A 21625-nucleotide genomic window follows, 5' to 3' on the forward strand; every position below is an offset into this window, starting at 1 on the left:
ACGGGATCTATATAGAGCCTTCTTAAAACTGAAATGCCCACCCAGAGTAGGGATATAAAATTTCAATTAATTGGCTAATCGTATAGTCAATGCAATTTGCATCTACTATTCGATTAGTCAATAAAGACGCTTCTGCCTTTGAAGAGTAACAACAGCCCCAGGGCTATTGCTACACTTCAAAGGCAAAAGTGTTGCTGGGAGCACAGGGCCAGCGAGGGACTCAAGCTGTCTTCTGCTGACCCTGTGCTCCCAGCATTTGAGAAGTGGCAGCACTGCAGGGAGCCCGGGGTCAGCTGGGGCATCCCCAGCTGGCCTCGGGCTCCACGCGGCACTGCTGCTTTGAAACACCACGGGGAACCCGGCTTCAGGCTCCATGTAGCGTTTCAAAGCGGCAGCACTGCTTGGAGCCCGGGGTCAGCTACGGCATCCCTGGCTGGCCTCAGCTCCACGCGGCACTGCCACTTGGAAACACCGTGGGGAACCCGGCTTCAGGCTCCATGCAGCGTTTCAAAGCGGCAGCACTGCTTGGAGCCCGGGGTCAAGTGGCAGAGTCCACAGCTGACCCCTGGCTGCACAAGGTGCTACTGCTTTGAAGCACCCTCTTCTTATCCCCTCTTGCTGCCTCTTTCTGATAGAGGCAGAAGAGTACTCAGAAGAGGCAGATCAACAGAGCCAGAAGAGTTCCCAGACATGAATTACTTCAAGACAGGCCAGGAAAAGAAAACAACAGAACACCACTTGTCACCACCTACAGCCCACAAGATAAACCACCTACAGCCCACAAGATAAACCCCTCCAACGCACTATCAACAATCTACAACCTATCCTGGAAAATGACCCCTCACTCTCACAAACCTTGGAGCACAGGCGATCCTTGCCTACAGACACCCCCCCCCCCTTTTTGTTAGTCTTTAAAGTGCTGCAAGACTATTTGTTGTTTTTTAAGTTTTTCCAGTTACAGACTACCCCTCTGAAGTTATTATATTTCTGTTACCCATTTTTTAGGTTGCAAGTTCATCCTGTTTTATTTATTCCCACATCAGAGATTCATTTTCTAGAGGTTCCGATTTATTTCCACCAAAGTTGGTTTGATGCATGGGAAGATTTTTAGGGTAACAAGGAGTTTTATAAGCATCAATAATCTTGCAGAAGTGACATGAACCTACAACAGGTTTCCCTAAACTGCTCCCAGAGCCTTCTATCTCCTGCCATTAGCCAGCTTTCAGAGTTCCTAAAGGAGAACACCAAGGGGGGAGATTAGAGAGAGCATTATGGGGCATAGGAGTCCGCAAGAGTCAGAATAAGAGGTATGTCTGGTGGAAGCACGTGTTTCAGGAAGCAGGAGGGAGAAAACTATTGGGGATTTGGAGAGGCCTAATTAGCTCTTCTCTCATGCACCAGAGTAACACAATTCAGAAGAAGACCTCACAATCTGAAATAGCCCAGGACATTTATATAAGATGAAGATTCACAGCCTCAGAGCCTAACATTGGTTCTTTGCTGCATCTCCAAAGCGAGTTGTGCCTGATTTCTTTACAAGGTGAGAGGGAGTCAGGATGAAGGAAAGCGTCTGGAAGAATCAGCAGGTGGTTTTTAAAAAAAGAAAGGAACAAGTTCTTACTTTGATCAGGTTAAGTCTGTCATACTGGAAAAAGAAATCATCACAATTAGAACTGAAAGGAGAAAGCAAATCAGTAACATCTAACGTAAAGGTGGAAATAAACACACACAGGACTGAGAGGAGCTTCCACGGACCCACAGAACATAGCACTACGTAGGCACAGAGGGGCTGGTGCCAGGGGTGTCAAAGCACACAGTTACTCATCTTCCGCAGCCAAATAACACTCCTCATGGCGCCTTGATGAGGGAGGGAATGGAGTTTCTTAATGAGTCTTTCTTTAAATCCTGCTACATCCCTCTGTCTACCTTAGCATTGTCTAACAAGAGCCTGCCTTGGGGAAGTGACCTTACTGTGTGTAATGGCAACTTTGCCTGGGGAGAGTCGAGATACGGCTATGGGTAGGAGGCAATAGAGCGTGCCGTTTGTATGAACTTCTGCTTGCTGGCTGGTAATCCTATTCTCCATGGAGCCAGTGGAGGGCTTGGGACCAGGACCATCTTTTGCTCATCAATAGTGCTGCTGCCAGGGGAATCCAAAGCACGTCACATACTGTAAATAATTCAGCCCCACCACACCTTCTAGGAAGTAGGGAAGCACCATGATCAACATTGTACACCTGGAGAAACTGAGGCACAGAAAGGTGCCTCAGGTTACAAATGAGTTTGCCACAGAACTTGGAATACTGACTCTCAGTCTAACGCCAAGGGCCCCTTCCCTTTTAACACCATGCAGTTACTAGCTACTGAATATCCAGCGACGAAGGGTACGAGAGATCCTGGAAGTGAGATTGCCGGCTCAAGGTCTGATTGAGCTAGTGCACTAAACACAGAGTGTAGCTGCAACTGTATGGTGGGGGGAAGCAAGATGCCCCAACTATGTGGCCACCAAAAATCCCTAGGCACATCCTCAGGGTGGCTAGCCTGTCCCAGAGCTTGTGCTGCTACAGTTACATGCTGTTTGCAATCTGCTAGCTTGGTGACAGCTAGCATCAGCGGCTCCTCGAGCGGGGAATCACTCCCCCACCCCCAGCTCCAAGTGCAGACATATCTTACAGCTCAAGCACCTGTTTGCTTTATCCAAGGATTTGCCCAAGGGCTCCAAGGGCTACGGAACCTGCTCCAACAAGCCACCCTGGTCCAAGACTGACAACCTTCTGGATACACTGTAAAGCTCATCTTTCCTATCCACGCTAATAAATAAATTAATATTATTTGTTTGTACTATTGGACTACCTAGGAGCCATAGTCATAGAACTCCAGGAGTGAGCGTCTGTACCAACTGTGTGCACAGTACAGATCACTTTTATCCACATCGTTCAGACTCAGCACTAGGGTATAAATGGGATCACCCCTTTTTGTGTGCCAGAGTGAACAAACCAAAATGAAACCAATCCTGCTGATGCTTTAATAGCAAAGCAACAGCTTTCATTCCACGGCTACTAGGCCAGGTGGCAATCTCAGGCTGAGGTGGAGCAAAGTGTCTCCTTGCTGCACGGATGAACCATCTAAGTTCCACCTGTGAGCACTGGATCGGAAACCTCCTAAAAAGCATTAGTACAGGCTTATTCAAATGGTTCAAAATGACAAGTGAAGTGGCTCCCTCTGATGGCGGAACTGTGTCATGACAACAACATGAAACAAAAACTACTCCAGTACAACAGTCAGCAACTGCATAACACAGTGTCAAATTCATGGGCTCAGCCCCTTCCCCCGCCCTTGCCAATCTGAGCTGGTTTGCATAGTAAAGCAGGATATTTTTCTGCTTGCAAAATGAAAAACTGAAACAAAAAAAAAAGTTGAGAGATAAAATATGGATTTCTTCATCCTGCATTTCTGTGTGCATTCCTATACACTGCTCTCTCTCATGACCCCTGCTCTGGACAGACGCAGCAGCATCTGAGCTAAGAGAGGAATTTAGTTCACCTGGGCTTCCTCTCTCTACACTGTGCCATCAGAAGAAATTAACCCAGATTGATCGCAACCAATTTCTCCTGAGGTCCAAAGCAGTTTTCATCTTTGTATTAGTTCTACCAGCAGTGTCCCCACAGCACAGATAGCTTATGAATGCAGAGTGGGGGCAAACTGCATGAGAGAGTGGGACACGTCTGTCTGTCTGTCTGTCCACTGGGGAATGTGCTCAGAACTCCCTCGCCCACCTATTCACCATTCTCATTTCAGAACTTGCCTCAGGTTTCTTGCACCGTTCTCTCTTTTAGAGAATTTTGCTCTCACCAAAGCAAGAGTCAGACTGGAAGTGAACCAAAAAAGACCCTTGTGTGTGTGTTGCATCTCTGCCAATGCACTTCCAAACTGATCTATTAGAATTTCCACCGGCAAATCCTATGGAGAGCTCCACAGTGCTCTCCCAATGCATCTCCATCCTGACCCACAGGCAAAGGCTCCTCAACCTAGACCAATAATAACGCAAGTCTGAGCCAAATTCTGTGATGTGAACAAATAGGGGACTAAGCTAGGACCATAGGTTTCACTGTCCACTGGGAACTAACCCAGCATTCGAAGCCAGGAGAAATACCAGCATACAGGGACACTGAGCTATCTGAACCATTTCACTTTAGTGCTTTATCCCCTAGTCACCCCCTCATCGGTCTTATTTTTTTATGATAACCAGAAGACAATGTAGTTAGTGACCAGATGTGCAAAAAATGAAAGCCACATATGCCTCCCCTGTGGGACTTGGTTTCTTATCCCAATGAAAGACACCTTCCACTTGTACCTTTCAAAATGAGCCCATGAATTCTCAGGGTTCCTTAGAAAGCAAGTCTATTCTAAAGGGTACAGCTGTATTCTTTTGAGGTCACTGAACTTTAATATTCATGTCACATAGGAAACCACTTGAGGGCCAGCCTGACTGTGATCAATTGTCATGAATCGCCCAGCTCAGAAAGAGCAAGTCCCCGGTCATAAAAAATATTGGAGAAATAACACAGACGAACTGGCAGGTCTCAAACGACTAGAAAATTATGAGGTGGAAAGAGGAGAAAGAGGATGCTGTGGGACTGTGTCACCTATCACAGCTTGTAGGTTTCACTCTGCAAACTGAGAACGAGTTAATCTGAAGTTAAAGAAAAACAAATTTCAAAATAATCCACAGGGTCAAAGGAATGTAAAATAAAGGCGCATAATGAATGGGACAGTTCTCCTGCCATGTGAATGAATATTAATGAAATCCCAGTGACTTCAACTGAACCCAGCCTCATAGCAACAGGTGTTGGGGTGAGCGGTCACCAACATTCCTACAGAAGCACTAGGACAACGTCCCGTTGCAGGGGGCAGTTCCCAGTGCCACAGGGAGAATTTCTCAGTGTTAAGACAACTCTATGGTGGAAAATGGGGAATAGAAAGAAAGCTTACTTTGGAGAGGCGCTTGTGTGACTAAATCGGAAAGAGAGCATGCAGAAGGGAAGAGAGAGAAATTTAAAAAAAACATGCCTCACAAAACAATGGGAGGAAAACCCGCAAACACAACAGGAAATATTATTTCCTTCCTTTTCCTGGTTGAAATGAGCCTCAGATAAATGCAGAGCTGTGGTAGCCAGCGGGTTGGCAGAGCTAGAGACCAAAGTCTCTACCTATGGAACAAGCACAGCACGGGCAGTGGTGATGCAAGCTTCTCTTGCACTGTCCTTTACAAATAGGACACGCTTCACCCACAGGGACATCCCTTTGGGAGAGAAAGCAGTTCAGTCTCCACCAATCAATGAATTTAGGGCTTCTTTGCTGAGACCGATAATGGAAAGTAGCAAGGGAGCAGAGGCTCTGCTGTGTGATCCAGACAATTGTCCAATGATAACCTGGGCTGAAAATCCACCAGTTCATTTCACACAAGCCAGAGAGGCACAGGTGTGCTGACGACATTCTGATGGTGAAATGTTTCACCTCACAAATTTTGAAAAACACTTTTGAGCAGTGAGCTTTTTGACAATCCCTAGGGCTGGCATCAAGGCACTGTTCTCGTCATACATGCCTAGAACCCTGGAAGTCCCAAGGCACCACTGACCAAGGCTAACAAAATCAGCAGGGCCGGCAGGCTTATTTCAAACCTCCTTGCACATGCTCCCTGAGCAATTCCCTGTCACTCTGTCTGTACAGTGGGGATCATGCAACAGCTGGCTTCAATAAGGTCATGAAAATGGTAAACCCAGCCACCTCTGGACTGAAGGTACCTGCACTGTAAGGGGAACAAAAGGGGCTTTTTACACAGTTCCTTCAGCCAGTCGGTGTCAGCACACACCTTAGAGGGTAGCTACAGAGAGGCAGCTAGATTAGTCTTTTCTTTCCTTCCTGCAACGGTGCCTGTGGATGCAATATATTCATCAAGAAGGTGGCAACCAGTCAGCAGGGGGAGGAAGGGCTGGGAACGATAAGAAAAATCCATCCCACTCCCGGTGTTGATGGAATACACTGGCTGTGGTTAATCCTGCAGCCAAAGGAGTCTGGGATTCTGGGTGGACGAGTACCCCGGAATCCCATTTATGGGCTCAAACCAGCCTTCAATGGGACTGATGTGGCCTCTAGGACTTGTTCTCAGCTCTCTGCACTGCATGCATTTACCCTCAGCGAGCCAGAAGCTTTTCAGAGCGGGCCCCTCGAGGCCCTTTTCCCTAGCTTGTGCCTCCGAACCTCACCATGAATGGCTGAAATGGAATGTTCACTCCAGCTGGTTCCCAGGGTCCCGCTGGAAACAGTGCAGGCTCCCAGACGACGGGGACCCTGGTTCCAAAGGTTCACTTCATAGAAGCCATAACAAAGCTGCAGCACGGGCCTGCTTGCAAGAGCAACTAGTGCCCTGTGGTCTGAGCTTAGTAGAGGGGAGACAAGGGTGTGTTTAGCATGTGCTCAGCTCTGTCCTAACCACTCAAGTGCCCCTAGAGCCAATGGGCACCTCTGTGGAGGACCTTGGGTAATGTGGTGTCAGGGGAGGAGAGATACTCAGAGAAGAAAGGCACAGAACAAAGAACTAGAGTGTACAGAGGAAGGGGGGGAGGTGTCTGATCCTCGGGCCGCTCGCCTCACCTTGGAGTTCTTGGCCCCACTGCGGCCTGACTGAGCAGAATAACTGCGCTGCACACACTGCTCCGGAGTGGAAGGGGATTTGTCTGAAGAGTGGTCTGAGCCTTTCTCCACCATGGCGTCTCCTTGGGAGTCCTGCGGGGTCGGAGACCGGGAACGTTTGCGCAGGATGGGGGAGCAGGCAGGCGTGCTGCGATTCGAGTTACTGGCAGTGCTGGATGGAGAAAGAGCACAGTCAGTAACGACAGGCCAAGAGGCGCTCAAACAAAGAACAGCTACGTTACCCGCGCATGTACAAGCTGGCGCAAGGGGAGATAGTGCCATGCGGCTTCTCTGTCTGCATTCTGGCCAAACTGTCCTCGCTTGGCTTCCTGAAGCTAAACACTTTCTGCCAACTTTAGGACTTTTCTACCTTTATAAGCTGAAGCGCGAGGTATAGTTATACCTGTAATGTCTTGTGTGGGCATGCTTGTTCCAGCATAAAAGCTTTGGATTTGTTGGTTTAGCTTATGTTAAGTGGGAAGGAGTTTAAGTGACACTGAAAAAGCCACACTCATTCCAGAGAGAAAGTGTCTACCCTTAAGGTTTATACTAGTGTAACTACAGCAGTACAACTATACCAGTATCACACAAAACTTTCCTTATAGATGAGCACTTAGACTCCTAAGCACATGGCCTGATTTTCAAGAGGCACTGAGCACTTACAGCTCCCAGTGTAGTTACTAGAAGCTGCAGGAACACAGCACCTCCTAAAATCAGGCCATTTATTTTGGTACCTAAATATGGTATCAGGTCCCTAATATCTTGCTTACACTAGAAAGGGCTTGCTGTTTAGGTACCCTGACAAACACTCCGGCTGTGTCTACACTGGCATGAATTTCCGGAACTGCTTAAAACGGAATACTATTCCGTTTTCAGTTTTTCCGGAAAAGGAGCGTCTACATTGGCAGGCTGCTTTTCCGGAAAAGCCCTTTTTCCGGAAAAGCGTCTGTGGCCAATGTAGATGCGCTTTTCTGGAAAAGAGCCCCGATCGCCATTTTCGCGATCAGAGCTTTTTTCCGGAAAAGACTACTGGGCTGTCTACACTGGCCCTTTTCCGGAACAGTGTTCCGGAATAAGGACTTATGCCCGAGCGGGAGCAGAATAGTTTTTCCAGAATAGCGGCTGATTTTGTACAGTAGAGCGTCGTTGCTTTTCCGGAAATTCAAGGGCCAGTGTAGACAGCTCGCAGCTTATTCCGGAAAAGCGGCTGATTTTCCGGAATAAGTGGCCCAGTGTAGACACAGCCTCCTAGTATAGACATAGCTTATACCGGTTCCCCCAGCTAACTAGCAAAAGGACATTTTTGTTGGCATAATTACATCTACACTAGGACTTTTGCCAGCATAGCTATATCAGTACAAAAATAAAAATCACAACCCTTCCCCGAAACAGCTAACTTTGGGCATCTCATAGCCATAATTACATTTGTAGCTGAACACTGCAAATTGACCAAAGACCCATTTGAATTCTGAGTATGATCCTATTAATTCCTCTTATTATTCCCATTCGATAAACACTTGGATTTTTTTCCCAATAAAAACGATCCAGTATGGTATGATTATGTTTGGACAGTCACCTGGGGGATATCTTTTCTTCCTATGAATATCAGTATTCACATGCAGACATGGGTATTCGTTCAACAAGGACATTTGCTGCTCATTATTCATTCTTTACTGGTGATTATTCTCCTTTTTAAAAAAGCTCCATTCATCCAATCAGGAAGCAGAAATAATGCTAAACAACTTAGATGACCAACTGTATACCACGAGTAAAGAAAAGTTAATTAACAACCCAAAGGCTGAACTTGGTGCATATGGTGAAATTACCTATAAATACAATAATAGAAATCAGAGTTGGTTGGTGAGCCAATGCCAATAAATCTTTTTTGAGATGAAGATGCTCGGAGTATTCAAGATGTGGGCCTACCATTGATTAGTAGAGGGAAATAAGATATTCTCTGTCTTACTCTCCACACCTTTCTCGATGATTCACAACGTTCTGATTGCTTTTTTGACTGCCACTGCACACTGAGGGGATGTTTTCAGAGAGCCAAAGCTCTTAAATTTTCCCAATGTGCTGGGGTATTAGGTGAATGCTGTGGCAGAGGATGGTCGCTGAAAGCCCATCTCTTGAAATATAATGTTGCTTTTATTACACAATTAGTTAACAATTATTCCCAGATGTTTGAAAATACCCAGAACACCTGCTTACAATATGTTTATGGACAAAAAAGTAGGGCTTATCATCAGAAAACTGCCTATGTATAAATAGCACTTTCTTACTCTACAACCACATTTCCTTTGTGGATTGTGAGTTAGATCTATGCCATCTAGTGACCAAATTAAGCTTTTTCTACTTTTCAGTCCTGCACAGCCAATACAAGAATGAATGGGTAAACTGGATGCCATTCTGGCTCATGCATCATCAACAAAATTATAAGTTTCCATTGCCAAATCTTTATCATTTGCAAACAGGTATTTTACAGGATGGGGGAAAGAATAATTGACTTTATATTCCCAGCTTGCATTTGCACTCTGATGAGCTGGCAACTGGGAAAAGAAGCCAAATCTCCTCAGCTCCAGTCCAGAATCCCTATGGGATGGATGCTAGCAAGAGAAAACAAACATAGAACCTCCTCACCCTTCTTCTTAAACCCATCACTTTCTAGAACAACCACTTTCAAGTCATTATGACTCACTTCGAGTACATACGCTCACACTCAAAGCCTCTTCCATGGGCGACAATGGACAAGCTTGGCACCTTAGCACCTCACACTTCTATGGTACATACATGGCCCCCATCACCATAGAGTCTGACAATCTCAGACTCTTTAATCCTTAATGTGTTTATCCTCACAAAACTGCCGGGCAGTAGGTCCGTGCTATCACCTCCATTACAGATGAGGAGCAGCAGCACAGGGAGGATAAGCGTGACTTAGGCAGTTCAAAGACAAGTGCTCTAATCATGGAACTAGCCTTTCTCTTCCCATTTATACATCTATTGCATGCATATGAAATATAGGGAATGGTCATCTTGACACCACTGGAGTAATTAAGTTAGAGAGGAGGAGCTTGGGAAGTGCATATTGCCATAGCAACACAGCAGCTAGTGCCTAGTTGTTCACTATGGAAGCATAAGATTGAGCAAACAATAAATTCCGGGGTTTTCACCTTTGAGCTCTGTGAACTAGCTTCATTTTCATATATGTAAGGCCAGACTAAAACCACAGCTTTCCCATTTGAACTATCTGCAGTCGGTCAATCAGCTCCTCAGTAAAGCATGCATCCAGGGGGTCAGAAAAACACAGATGTGTGAATGGAGCAAGGGAGAAACAGAGAAAGAAACGTAAGTGTGGGAGCCCATTAAGGACTGGACTCGTCCTTTGTTCTGTGGAATGTGGAAGAGACTGGAGCTTGTGCTTAAGAATCAGGGAGATATTTGACAAACACTCGATCAGCTGCTGATTTCCCCATTTGCTTTTCTTTCTTCCTCTCCCTCTTTGTTCATTTTGATGGTTGAGAAACCCAGGCTCCCCAAATCTAACTGCATCGGGTACCAAGAACTGCACTGAAGACTCTGAGCTCCTGGAGGTAGTGACTCCAAGTATCCAGAACTCTAAAAGTATCACTTTATTTTCTTTGTGGTCAGCACATGGAATTTTCTCCTATTCCCTGATTGGATACGCATGGAAGCACTTTTCATGAGAAATGCATAAATTCAAAATAGGATATACACATTCAGCAGGACTGTAATAGTAAAATTGATAGGTTACATCTAAAAGATCTTTGAGTTATGTATGTTCATATTCACAAGTCAATTCTCGTAAGGCATGGAGGGTTGGAAGGGGGAAGTCACCATTCCAGCCTGGCTTTAATGCTGAACTCTGTGCCACTCTGTATCCTCCCATTCAGATACACCTGGAGGAGCATGTCACACTTCCAGTCCCCGCCAAAGTTCTTTGCCACAGGCAGAAGCATGGCCCTTGGTAAATGTTGTTCAGAAAGTTTAAGCAGTCGAGCGAGCGGAGGATGATTTACACATTGGACTGACATTGAGTTGGGATGGAGTATGAAGGGGGCAAAGTTATAATCAACCCTGATTCACAGGCAGGGGAGAGTAGGGCAGGGAGAGTCATGCATCACCTCAGTGGCAGTGAGCTACAAGGGAGCAGGTGAGGCTGGCAGCCTCATTTATTTTTTCCTCTGCGGTAGATCCCATGTTTACACTTAGGGCACATCTACACAGCAGGGCTAAATTCGAAATAAGCTACACAACTTGAGCTATACTAACTGTGTAGCTCAGTGTTTCTCAAACTCTGGGTTGCAACTTAAAGAGGGGGTTGCAGCTGGATTCAGTTTTTCACTTTTGGCCCCTCTCTTCCAGGCCGCGAATAGCGGCAGGGCGGTGGAAGGCAGCTGCCGGCAAGCCGTGCAGCATGGCCAGGGCCGCGGGACTCCAGGAGCACGGCTCAGCTGCAGCAGGAGGCGGACGTGCAAGGGGTAGGCTGGGGCACGGTTGCCGGGTGACCGAACGCTTCCCCAGCTGGGAGAGGCCAGGGTCCCTCAGGCAGTGGGCTGGGGGATTGGGTCGGGGCAGAGGACCTGGAGGTAAATAAGGGCACGTGGGGGTCAGAGGAGACACAGGGGAGGAGTGGAGGACGGAGGAGAGGAGAGGAGAGAGAGAAGGAACCAAAGGGATGCGGAGCGGAAAAGAGGCACAGAGGAGAAAGAGACGGGGGGAGGGCGGGAGAAGGAGCCTACCAAGGGGGAAAGGAATTGAGGACCGCAAACACCTTGAAGGAATCCCAGGAGGGCAAGGAGTCTGGTGAGAAGGGGGAGGAAGCGACCCAGGGCAGTGAGAGTGGGGGATCACACAAATTCATTTAGCATTTTGGGGGTTCATGGTATCACAAAGTTTGAGAACCCCTGGTATAGATTAAGCTGAAATTGCTTATTCGACTTTTGGTGCAGTCTACACAGCCGTTATTTCGAGCAAGAGCACTCTCCCCCCGACTTCCCTTACTCCTTGTACAATGAGGGTTGCAAGAGTCCTCCAGCTCAACATTTCAACATTATGTTGAGATAACTGCGTGTGTGTAGACTGCGCCAACGTCAGTTATTCTGAAATAACGCAGTCGTGTGGACGTAGCCTTATAGATGTGGTTTGAAGCAAGGAATCCTGGCTGAAGGTGGCCACTCTACTGCATAGTTTGCAGCAATATTCCTCTACTCTTTTCCATATGTGTGCAGAATAAATGTATGTGCACCCAGGCATGTGTGAATGTGCACCACCAACAGAAACAATAAAGCTAGCTGTGGGCACTCTGCTAATCAGCTGGAAGCATTTGAATCTCTCCTGAGTGGCCACTTAAGTGCTCGGCTTACAGGCAACACTGCTCACCCGGTTGTTAACAGGAACTGAAAAGTATTAGCTGTTTAGGATGATGCTTACTGGTTAACCTTTCACATCCCTACTAGTAATATAAAACAATGCACCTTGGCACATCCTTCATTCTGCCTGGAGAGGAAGCATTAATGCCAGAAATACTATGAAAAAGCCATTCTAACTGAACCAGCTGAGATTTTGCAAAACAGCCTGCTGCTTTCATGGATTTTCTAGGTTAAAGAGGTCTGGACAACATTTCATAAACCAGATAAAAAATGGAACTCTTGCAAGTGAGGGTGGAATGAGCGTTTTGCAGGTCTCATTTTGCTCAACCCACTGCTTTAATGACTCTGTTTCTAGTACTGTCCTGATGGATTAAACTGTTGGTAGTTTCTCTGATAGTAGCATAAACATTGTGAATACCTGACCAGTGCCCAGACAGAAAAGGATGCAGTAGAGAATAGAGCATTTAGAACCATGTGGCAACCCTGGACTGCTGTCTGCTCCAGAGAAGTTGCCTGAATGTTCTCCATTATTAGCTGTGTAGTACAGTACTGTATTGCATAACATTCCAACAACCTATGTGTGTCTGGGCTTTTTTGTGTGGAGGTTGGAGCAGGGGACTTGGGTGTTCTCTTTCTGTCTGTCCCACTAGCTTGATGTGTGATGTTGGGCATGTTAGTTAATCTCTCTCTTCCTCCGTTTCACCGTCTCTAAAATGAAGATGCTCCAAAAAAGCATTTTAGGATTTCACAGAGCTGAGTGAATAATTCACGGTGAATAATTTACTTAACATCTCTTCCTGCTCTCAGAATATCTGTGAGCACATCTCAGTTTCTTCCAATTTATTTGTGATTTGCATGAATTTTTCACGTTACATTCTCTAAAAATTGATCCATAGACTTGAAAGAAGGAAGCATTGTGATCATTTAGTTTGATTTCCCTGCACGCTGCAGGCCATGGAACCCTGCTCACATACTTCTGTATAGAACCCCAACCTCTGGCTGAGTCACTGAAGTCCTCAAGTCATGGTTTAAATACTTTAAGTTACAGAGAATTCACCACTTACACTAGTGTAAACCCATAAATGCCCCATGCTGCACAGGAAGGTAGACCTCCCCCACCGACCCTGTCACAGACCTGGGGGGAAATTCCTTCCTGACCTCAGATATGGCAATCAGACTCCAGCATGTAGACAAAACCCACCAGGCAATATTACCACTAATATTTTCTATCCATGTGTGGAATAAATTTTTATGTGCACTGAGGCATGTGCAAATGTGCACCACCAGCAGTAACAAAAAAAACTAGCTGTGGGCGCTCTGCTAATCAGCTGGGCAGTGCTTGAATCTCTCCTGAGTGGCAGCACAAGTGCACAGCTTACAGGGAACACTGCCAGTGGGGGCTGGCTGTGGACAGGGGCAGCTCTTATCCAGAGCGGCTTCTGGCCATGGTGGGCCCCAGATACCCCATGGACAGAGGCTGCTCCAGTGGGGACTGGGAGCCAGGAGCCAGCAGCAACCCCAGCCTCAGCATGGGGCTGGGAACCAGCAGCCATTCCCAGCACGGGGCCAGGTGCAGGAGCCCCACAAGCTGAGGGCTGCTCCAACCAGGCTGAGAGTGGTTCCCAGTACAGATCCTGCTTAGGTAACCGGTTAAACATTAGATCAACCTAATGTTTAACCAGTTAACTATTAACCAGAATTTCACATCCCTAATTACTAGTAGCATTACAGAGTGCCTGGGGGCCCCAGTCATGAACCAGGCTACCTTGCTGTGCTAAGCACTGCATAAATATGCAGCTGTTTACGAGAAATGTTTATGTCCACTTGAAGTTCAGATGAAATTTCAGGATGTTTCTAAACATTGTGACCTGGGGTTAAGGAACATCTCATATCAAAGTAGTAGAACTTGATAATAAAGTACCTCAAATGTTGAGCTTGACTGATAGCATCTGCACTGCATAACTGTTCCATAGCACCACATCAACTTCCCAAGACCTCTCTCTCACTTGCTACAACAATATACAACATTTGGGACAGATTCTTGGAGGGAAGTCTCTTGTTTAGTTTGCTACAGATCGTGGGTCAGGCATTTGAAATGGATGTCTTCAGACATGGCACTAAATTTAGCACATCTGTATGAATCTCATTGACTTTCTTTGTAAAGTATGCAAACCTTTCTCATCAGTTTCAATACATGAGACTTTAGTGTACAACAGGAAGGGACCTCAGGTTCTTCTTATCCATCTCCTTGAGATTAGGCAGAAGTAAGTGTACCCAAAAAATGTTTGTCTAACCTTTATGTGGCTCTTCGCATTTGGGGACAATTGGGGGCGGGGAATGGAATACATATCGGGGGCGGGAGGGGCCAGGGAATGTGGGATGGAGGGAGAAGGAAGGAAATATTTTGGAATCTCCCATAAGTTTCAGCTAGAATTTGAGCAGTGCTTTTCATTGCTTATTTTTTTCCAGCTGGCTCACTTATCTATGAGTAGATGACAGGAACCTACCCATGCCAAAGTAGAAAGTGGAGGAAGCAATGTATAACGAGGTTCCACATCTAAGTTTTGAACATGGATCTGACTTTTGACTTTTTATTCATTGGCCAGACTCGCCTCTCTTTATAGTGGGGATGTAACAGTGTAGCTGATTAAACAATTGTAGCAGTAGCAGTGAACATAATAAAGGCAAACGATTCTATCAAGTCAACGCTATCGGCTATGCACAAACCCCGGCTCCGTGCGATGCTGCATTTAAAGTGTTTTGGGAGCTGGCATGAAGGCACACTGGCTCAGTCCTGGCTCACGCCGGGTCCCGCCAGCTACCCCCACTGTGGCTCTGCATTGAAAGGAGGACTGGCAGACTCACCCATACCCTTTGCTTCCCACAGAGGCCGGGTGGGACTTTAGTGTACAACAGATGCTTGGGGGAGGGGGGCTGGGCTAAGTGAGGCAGGGCTCACCACAGACAGAGACTGCTCTGTGGGATACGGGAGTAGCCTCTTTCCATGGGGAGCTTGGCCCCCATGGACAGGGGCTGCCGCTGCCCCATGCTACTGCCTGGGTGGCAGGCGGGAGCCAGTCTGCGTGGGGAGCCGATTTTTAAACAGTGCAGGGGGCTTCCTGGGATTGGGGCTGGGAACACACTGGCTGCTGGCCCGGCCCCTGGGGAGTATTTTAGTAATCGCATAACCAAAAAAATGTTTTGCAGCTACACAATTACTAAAATAAACATTATCTAACATCCCTAGTGTTAAACCTGGGCATGCACAGTGTAGCCTGGCGGGCTAGTTTGCCTTTGTTATATTCACTGCTACATTATACTCTCCTTCGCATTAGATTCAGCAGTAATGCAGCCCCTACTGGCTTGTATCCTGTAAGACATTAGCTTCAGAATTAGTGTAAATCTTGAGATCCATAATCTCTAAACAAATAAGCTTTGTACAGACCAACAGCCCAATGGAAAACCCCAAGTTTTGGGGAAAGGAAAACAGAGGGGAAGTACATCTGTAGCTGAAATGTCTTCAAGACAGACATGGTTCTGTGTGGACTACAAGGGGAGGAGTTGTGGAATAAATCATCACCATGCCCGGTGAGGCTGACTAAACAGGAGACTCTGATGGAGAGGGTAACCTATTCTGGACATGGCCAGTTTTGCATAGTAACCAATCCAAGGAGGGAGCAATATAGGTAATAATATGGTCCCTTAGAGTGTCCTGTTACAAACTTAAATTTCTATTTTACTCCAAAAAGTATCCTGTTTTGGTGGGGACCTGAGTCTTGACTATGCAAAATACATCCATAGTTCCTGTTTATAGTCCCCTGCTTGGATTATCGTTAAAGTAATTATTAGCTCATAAAGTGACCCACGTCATAGAAATTACTAACGATATGGATAAAATAAAACAAGCTATTCCCTAATTAATGAAGGAAGGTAATGAGACTAGCAGTTCCTGCTGTGGATGTTGGATTAAAAGGATGAGTATAGATCAGATATTATTGGGGATTATTTTCATTATTCTAGGCTACAAATCCAAGAAGTGCGAGCAAAAACGTAGACAGGTACCAAACACTGATGACAGCAGTCACTCCACTGAGTTGAATGCAGGTCAGAGCAGAAATTCTCCATGTCTCTCCAGCCAAGCCCTTGTTATTAGTTTATTATTATTTGTTTTGTGCAGTGCCTTGGAGCTCTGGTTATTGATCAAGACCCTATTGAACTAGACACCATACATGCACAGAACAAAATAGTATTCCCTGATCCATGTGCCCCAATGAAGGGACTTCGCTTGTTCTCTGTCTGGATCACTTTTGTTCTGTCACCTACTGTGATCTACAGTAACTCTCAAAGGCTACCTTCTAGACAGGTATCTGAGGGTCTGAGCAGCCTCTGGTCAGCAAGGCCTGTAGAACATTATTTATTATATTTTTCAAAGTGGGTCAAGCCATTTTGGCATTTCGAGCGTGGATTCCCGGTTGTATTGCAGGCCTTGGTCACTATGGAAACAACAAAAAGCCTTCGTCATGGCTGTTCCTTGGGTCAGATTCAAAACTTTGGAAGTGAACAGGAGCAGCACAGTTTTTCAGGGACTGGGGTGGGGGAGGTGAGCGAGGACTTGTGTAATGTGCATGTTGTTCTTGTCCTATTTGTGCTGGAGTAGAAAGGCTGAATAAGTAGACTTCACACACATTATGAGAACTCCAGCTGAGTTCTCCACGTGAGGATAGTCAGTCTTGTCCAGTGGCCAAGTGATGAGAGCAGGAGCCAGGCTTGCCTGAGGAAGTCTCCACTCCACCACTGACTTGGTGTAGAGCCATGGAGAAGTCCATTTCTCTCATTATCTCTGACTGTGAAAGAGAGGTCATCCTAACAAGGATGCTGTGCAAATTGACTGGATTTGTGCTGTGTAAAGTGTTTTGGAGATGGTGCATGAACATAATCCGTGTGCATGTGTGTATATATAAATTGGAGTCTGTGCAAAACATTACTTTCAACCCTTAAAAAGGCTGTGTCATCCCAGATTTTATTACAAATCTAAAACACTGGATAGTTGGGACAAAAGTTCCCTAATCTTGTGGCAAACCTGAGTTTGGAGGTCTTGTTTTGAGCTAACCAGGGCTGTTTTATGCTCTCTGGTGGAAACCAGGCAAGGTTCTTTCATAGTTTTAAGCACAACCTTGATTGGATTTCTCTCTGCGTTTTGGGGTTTTGTTTGAAGTAGGGACTCAAAGAGAAACATGTGCATGTGTAAATACACTTCTGTGATTCTTCTGAGTGAGGCTGCTGTCAGGGTTTCTGACCCAACAGGAAGCAGAGGTCCCTTGAGACAGACTCTGCTCATAAGATTTCCTGCATAGTTTTATACACCGAAGTGGTTTGGGAAATTCAGATATGAAACCAAATTTCTGAGTATTTTGCCAATCCACTGAACTTTTTCAAGTCCAGTCTGCTGCCCTCATGACAGGACCAAGCACCATCTTGATCATCCCTGACAGGAGTCTGTCTAACCTGCTCTTAAATATCTTCAATGATGGAGATTCCACAACCTCCCTAGGCAATTTATTCCAGTTTAACCACCCTGACAGGCAGGAAGTTTTTCTTAATGTCCAACCTAAACCTCCCTTGCTGCAGTTTAAGCCCATTGCTTCTTGTTAAGGAAAATAATTTTATCCCTCTTCTTTATGACACCCTTTTAGGTACTCATTTTTTATGCAGAAGATTCCCCGAACCCTAATCTCCACCATATATGAGTTGAATTCACCTGGCAGAGCTGAAATTGAGGCTATTACTCAGAGATTAGAGGTTGGCGAAAAAGACTCAGCCAATATGTTCAAGGAATCTGGTGCACAACAATATATAAATGTGAGATAGCATGAGCCAATGGAAAGGGCCTTGGACAGGGAGTCACGAAACCTGAGTTGCATTCTCAACCCTGGCACTGATTCTGTGCCTCACCCTTGGTCTTCTCTCTGTGCCTCAGCAGCTCTGTCTATAGAACGGACAACAATACTGCACCATCTCTGAAAGTTGCTCTGCTGAGCCATGTACTTGTGTCCACTGGAAACAAGTTGGAGACTCACTGACTCATTTCATGCAGGCTACCACACAACCATCTGATGGTGCAACCTTTAGTCACTCCCAATCTGGACTGGCTTCAGAGTGGCAACCTAAATGAAAATCTCTATATGTAACCTCAACCTAAGCCCTGAGCTTCCCAGCCACCTTTGTCTAGTAGCAACATATTGGTGTAATAAGACTACCCTTTGGGGGAAAATCTGATACATTTAACAGGGTGAAACCAATTGAGTTGCACAGAAATTACACAATCCCTCTAAAATCTTGGGATCCTTTTCAAATAATTTTTAAACAAGCCTATAAACTTAAACAGGGAATTATATACTGGCCATAGAATTCTAGACATTGGTTTAACATTTCCATTGGAAAGATTTTCATTCTCTGCAAAATTCTACAACATATTTCCATAGGCACAAGACAGGATTAATTAAATCTTCAAGCTTCAGACATCACTGCAGGTGTCAAGAAGGAATTTGCCCTCCACCCACACAGCAGCATTGCATAATTGGTCAAATGTGTCCTTAATAATGCCATTGCTTTCCTGCGAATCCTCTGATATTTGTCACTGCTAGAAACAAAACATCAGACCTGGTGGATAAAGGGTTGAAACAAACATTACTTGCTCCTTTCCCAGCCCCCAGTAATACTTGTGGAAATTGCAGAGAAGAGCTGGGAGATGCTTTTAAAGCAAAAGCGGCAGTGTGATAGCAAGGTGAAGGGAAGCCCTCTCTGGTCCAGGACTCGCTGGTCCAGCAACACATGTGGTTTAATGAACTCCCTTCCCAATATCCTCCCTTCCCAGCCTCCAGCCCCAGCAACAAGCTCAGCCCATGTCTCAGCCTGGTTGCTGGCCCCAACCAGAGAGCTCCAGTGGCTGGGAGTGAGGGCAGGCTGGTGGCTGAGTGGGCAGCAGCCAGGAGCAAAGCCAAACCAGCAGTAGAGACCGGGGGGCACATTTGGGGCCGGTGGCCAGGGCCAGGGCCAGGAATGGGAGTGTGGCTGGGAGCAGGAGCTGGGACCAAAGCTGGCAACCGGAAAGCGAGCCCGGGCCAGGAGTGTGGCGGGCTGCGTGGCTGGGTACCGTGCACTCCTTGGCTGGGAGTGCAGCCAAGGCCTGGAGGCTGGCAACAGAGAGCCAGAACTGACCTTCCCTGATACGGCAAACTCCCTCTTCGGGGACCGGTCAGGTCCCGAAGGTGCCGGACTAGGGAGGTCCAAAGGATGGTGACTTGTACCCCCAACCTCCATACATGGTATTGTCAATACAGGAGGCCCCCGACCTATGACGCGATCCGTTCCTGGGGCGTCGCAAGCCGGGAGCATCATAACTCGATCCTTCATTTATAGCAGGCGCCGTGCGCCATTGTAAACGCGAGCTGAGGACGTAAGTCGGGGGGTTACGGCCCCTTCCGCACTTACAAAATGGTTGTAAGTGGGGGGCGGACGGAATTGGGGCAGTCGCATGTCAGGGGCCCCCTGTAATAGAACAAAAAATCATATTTGTATCAAGCTCTGCTCACCGTGAAGGAGCGCAGAGCACATCATAAATTATTTACTGAACATTAGGGATGTTAGATTGCATGTCACTGAATAGTCATGTAATTGCATCAAATCTTAGCGGTTTAACGACTATTTGATAGCCCACGGGGCAGGGCCAGCAGCGAGTCCGCTCCCGGGAGGCCCCTGCCACCCTGTGCTGCTGTCTCTGTATCCGAGGCAGCAGCGCAGGGTGGCAGGCAGGAGCCGGTCCACGAGGGGAGCCAGTTTAAAAACCAGCTCCCCGCACAGGCTGGATGCCTGTTGCCCCATGCTGCTGCTTCTGATACAGAGGCAGCAGTCGGGGTGACAGCAGCCCCTGTCCATGGGGGATCCGAGCTCCCCACAGACAGAGGCTGCTCCGTGGGATGTGGAGCAGCCTCTGTCTGCAGGGAGCTCGGATCCCTGTGGACAGAGGCTGCTCCGCAGCAGCCTCCCCTGTCCCCACTTTTAAGTCAACTCCTCCCAAGCACCGGATCCTGCCTGTCCCCCTCCCCGTTGCCTCTGCAGGAGGCAGCAAGGGGGAGCAGGTGTTCAGCGGAGCAGTTGGGAGAAGGGGGGAGGGGGAGGCAGATCTGGTGCTTGGGAGGAGTTGGCTTAAAAGTGGGGACAGGGGAGGCTGCTGCGGAGCAGCCTCTGTCCACAGGGATCCGAGCTCCCTGCAGACAGAGGCTGCTCCACATCCCACAGGATGTTCCCCATGGGCACTGGCTCCTCCCTCCCCCCTACTTCTGAGACAGAAACTTCAAGTGTGGGGGGGGATGCAAGTAGTCAATAGGATCAACCAATAAGCCTAGGCTTATCAGTTAATCGTGTACTCATCTACACACCTTGACATCCCCAATACTAAAATATCTGTGGGAGAGAGAGGCAAACCACCCACTAGCACACAACGTGATGCATAAACAGTGGATGGAAATTTGTCTAAGGGACAAACTCCTTCAGAGAAGCGCTTAGCATGGATCTGCAGCAGACAGGTTTGGTTTGTAAGATTTCCACCGGAGCCCACACACAGGTGGCTCTGCAGTTGCACTGAACTCAATGCCTATAATTTGTAAGGATGAAGTCAAACTAGCTGGGATGAAGTTGGACAAAACCTTGACTCTCCACTAATAGCTCCTGTGGCTTTATCTGAAGCCTCAGGATATTTGGTGCTTTTCTGAAAGCCCCAACACCTGGAGTCCTGTGCTTACAGGAGAATTGTAGCTTTCATTCAACGGGAAAAAAGTATTTCTAGCTCTCCTGGTTGTGGAGACAAATGTCAAAATGCAACCAGAGTGCTAAAGGAAGGAAAAGACAAAGAAATCCAACATTTATTTTTAATCCCATGACTGGAGGAAGACAACCTGATTTTTCAACGCGTGGGACAAGTGATACTTCCTCTATAGCAATATTCGTGGGTACATATTTGGACGAGACGAGTTGCCACAAAATCCAATTCAATGCTAAACTATGATGCTGTTCTTTGAAAAAGGACCTATATGTACACCTCACAGCAGTAAGAGTTTGATTACATAAGATGAAAAACCAGGTACTCTTTCTTCCCATCCCCTGACTCACTCCTCCCCCTACTTCCCCCCAACCTCTCAACAAGGACAAAATCGGAGGGAGGGGGAGGTTGAACCTAGCAATGCCAGGGCCTCCCTGGGCACGCTGTGTTCTTCTGGTGGGGGGGTGGGATGGTAACATAGATGAATGTCTAGAGGAGCCTCGTGCGCCATCATGCTAGTGACAACGCGGGGGTGGACAGGGAGATTGTCTTTCCCAGGACAGGAAGATGAAGCAAAAGCCTGACTTCCTCCCACTCAGTATCGGCTGCTCATATGGATCATCTTTCACAGGCTAATGGAAGATGCTGTGATCTTCAGAGCTGGTAAATGGGATCAACTTGATTTCCTCTGCTAGTCACCTGATGCTGCTCTAATTTACTGTCC

At 46.9% G+C, this 21625-nt stretch overlaps 1 protein-coding gene across 7 annotated transcripts in view; it reads right to left on the bottom strand.

Annotated features, from left to right (window-relative positions):
* Positions 1 to 21625, bottom strand: part of LOC102453385 (protein Aster-B) — a 337552-nt gene that overhangs the window by 53129 nt on the left and 262798 nt on the right. For all 7 annotated transcript variants that reach the window (XM_075909418.1, XM_075909420.1, XM_075909421.1 and 4 more), the window contains one exon: positions 6655 to 6865. In XM_075909418.1, coding sequence (XP_075765533.1) covers positions 6655 to 6865 — 211 coding nt within the window. The remainder of the gene's footprint in view (positions 1 to 6654; positions 6866 to 21625) is intronic.

This window comes from Pelodiscus sinensis, chromosome 26 (genome assembly GCF_049634645.1).
Source record: "Pelodiscus sinensis isolate JC-2024 chromosome 26, ASM4963464v1, whole genome shotgun sequence".
In the NCBI taxonomy this organism is placed as follows: Eukaryota; Metazoa; Chordata; order Testudines; family Trionychidae; genus Pelodiscus; species Pelodiscus sinensis.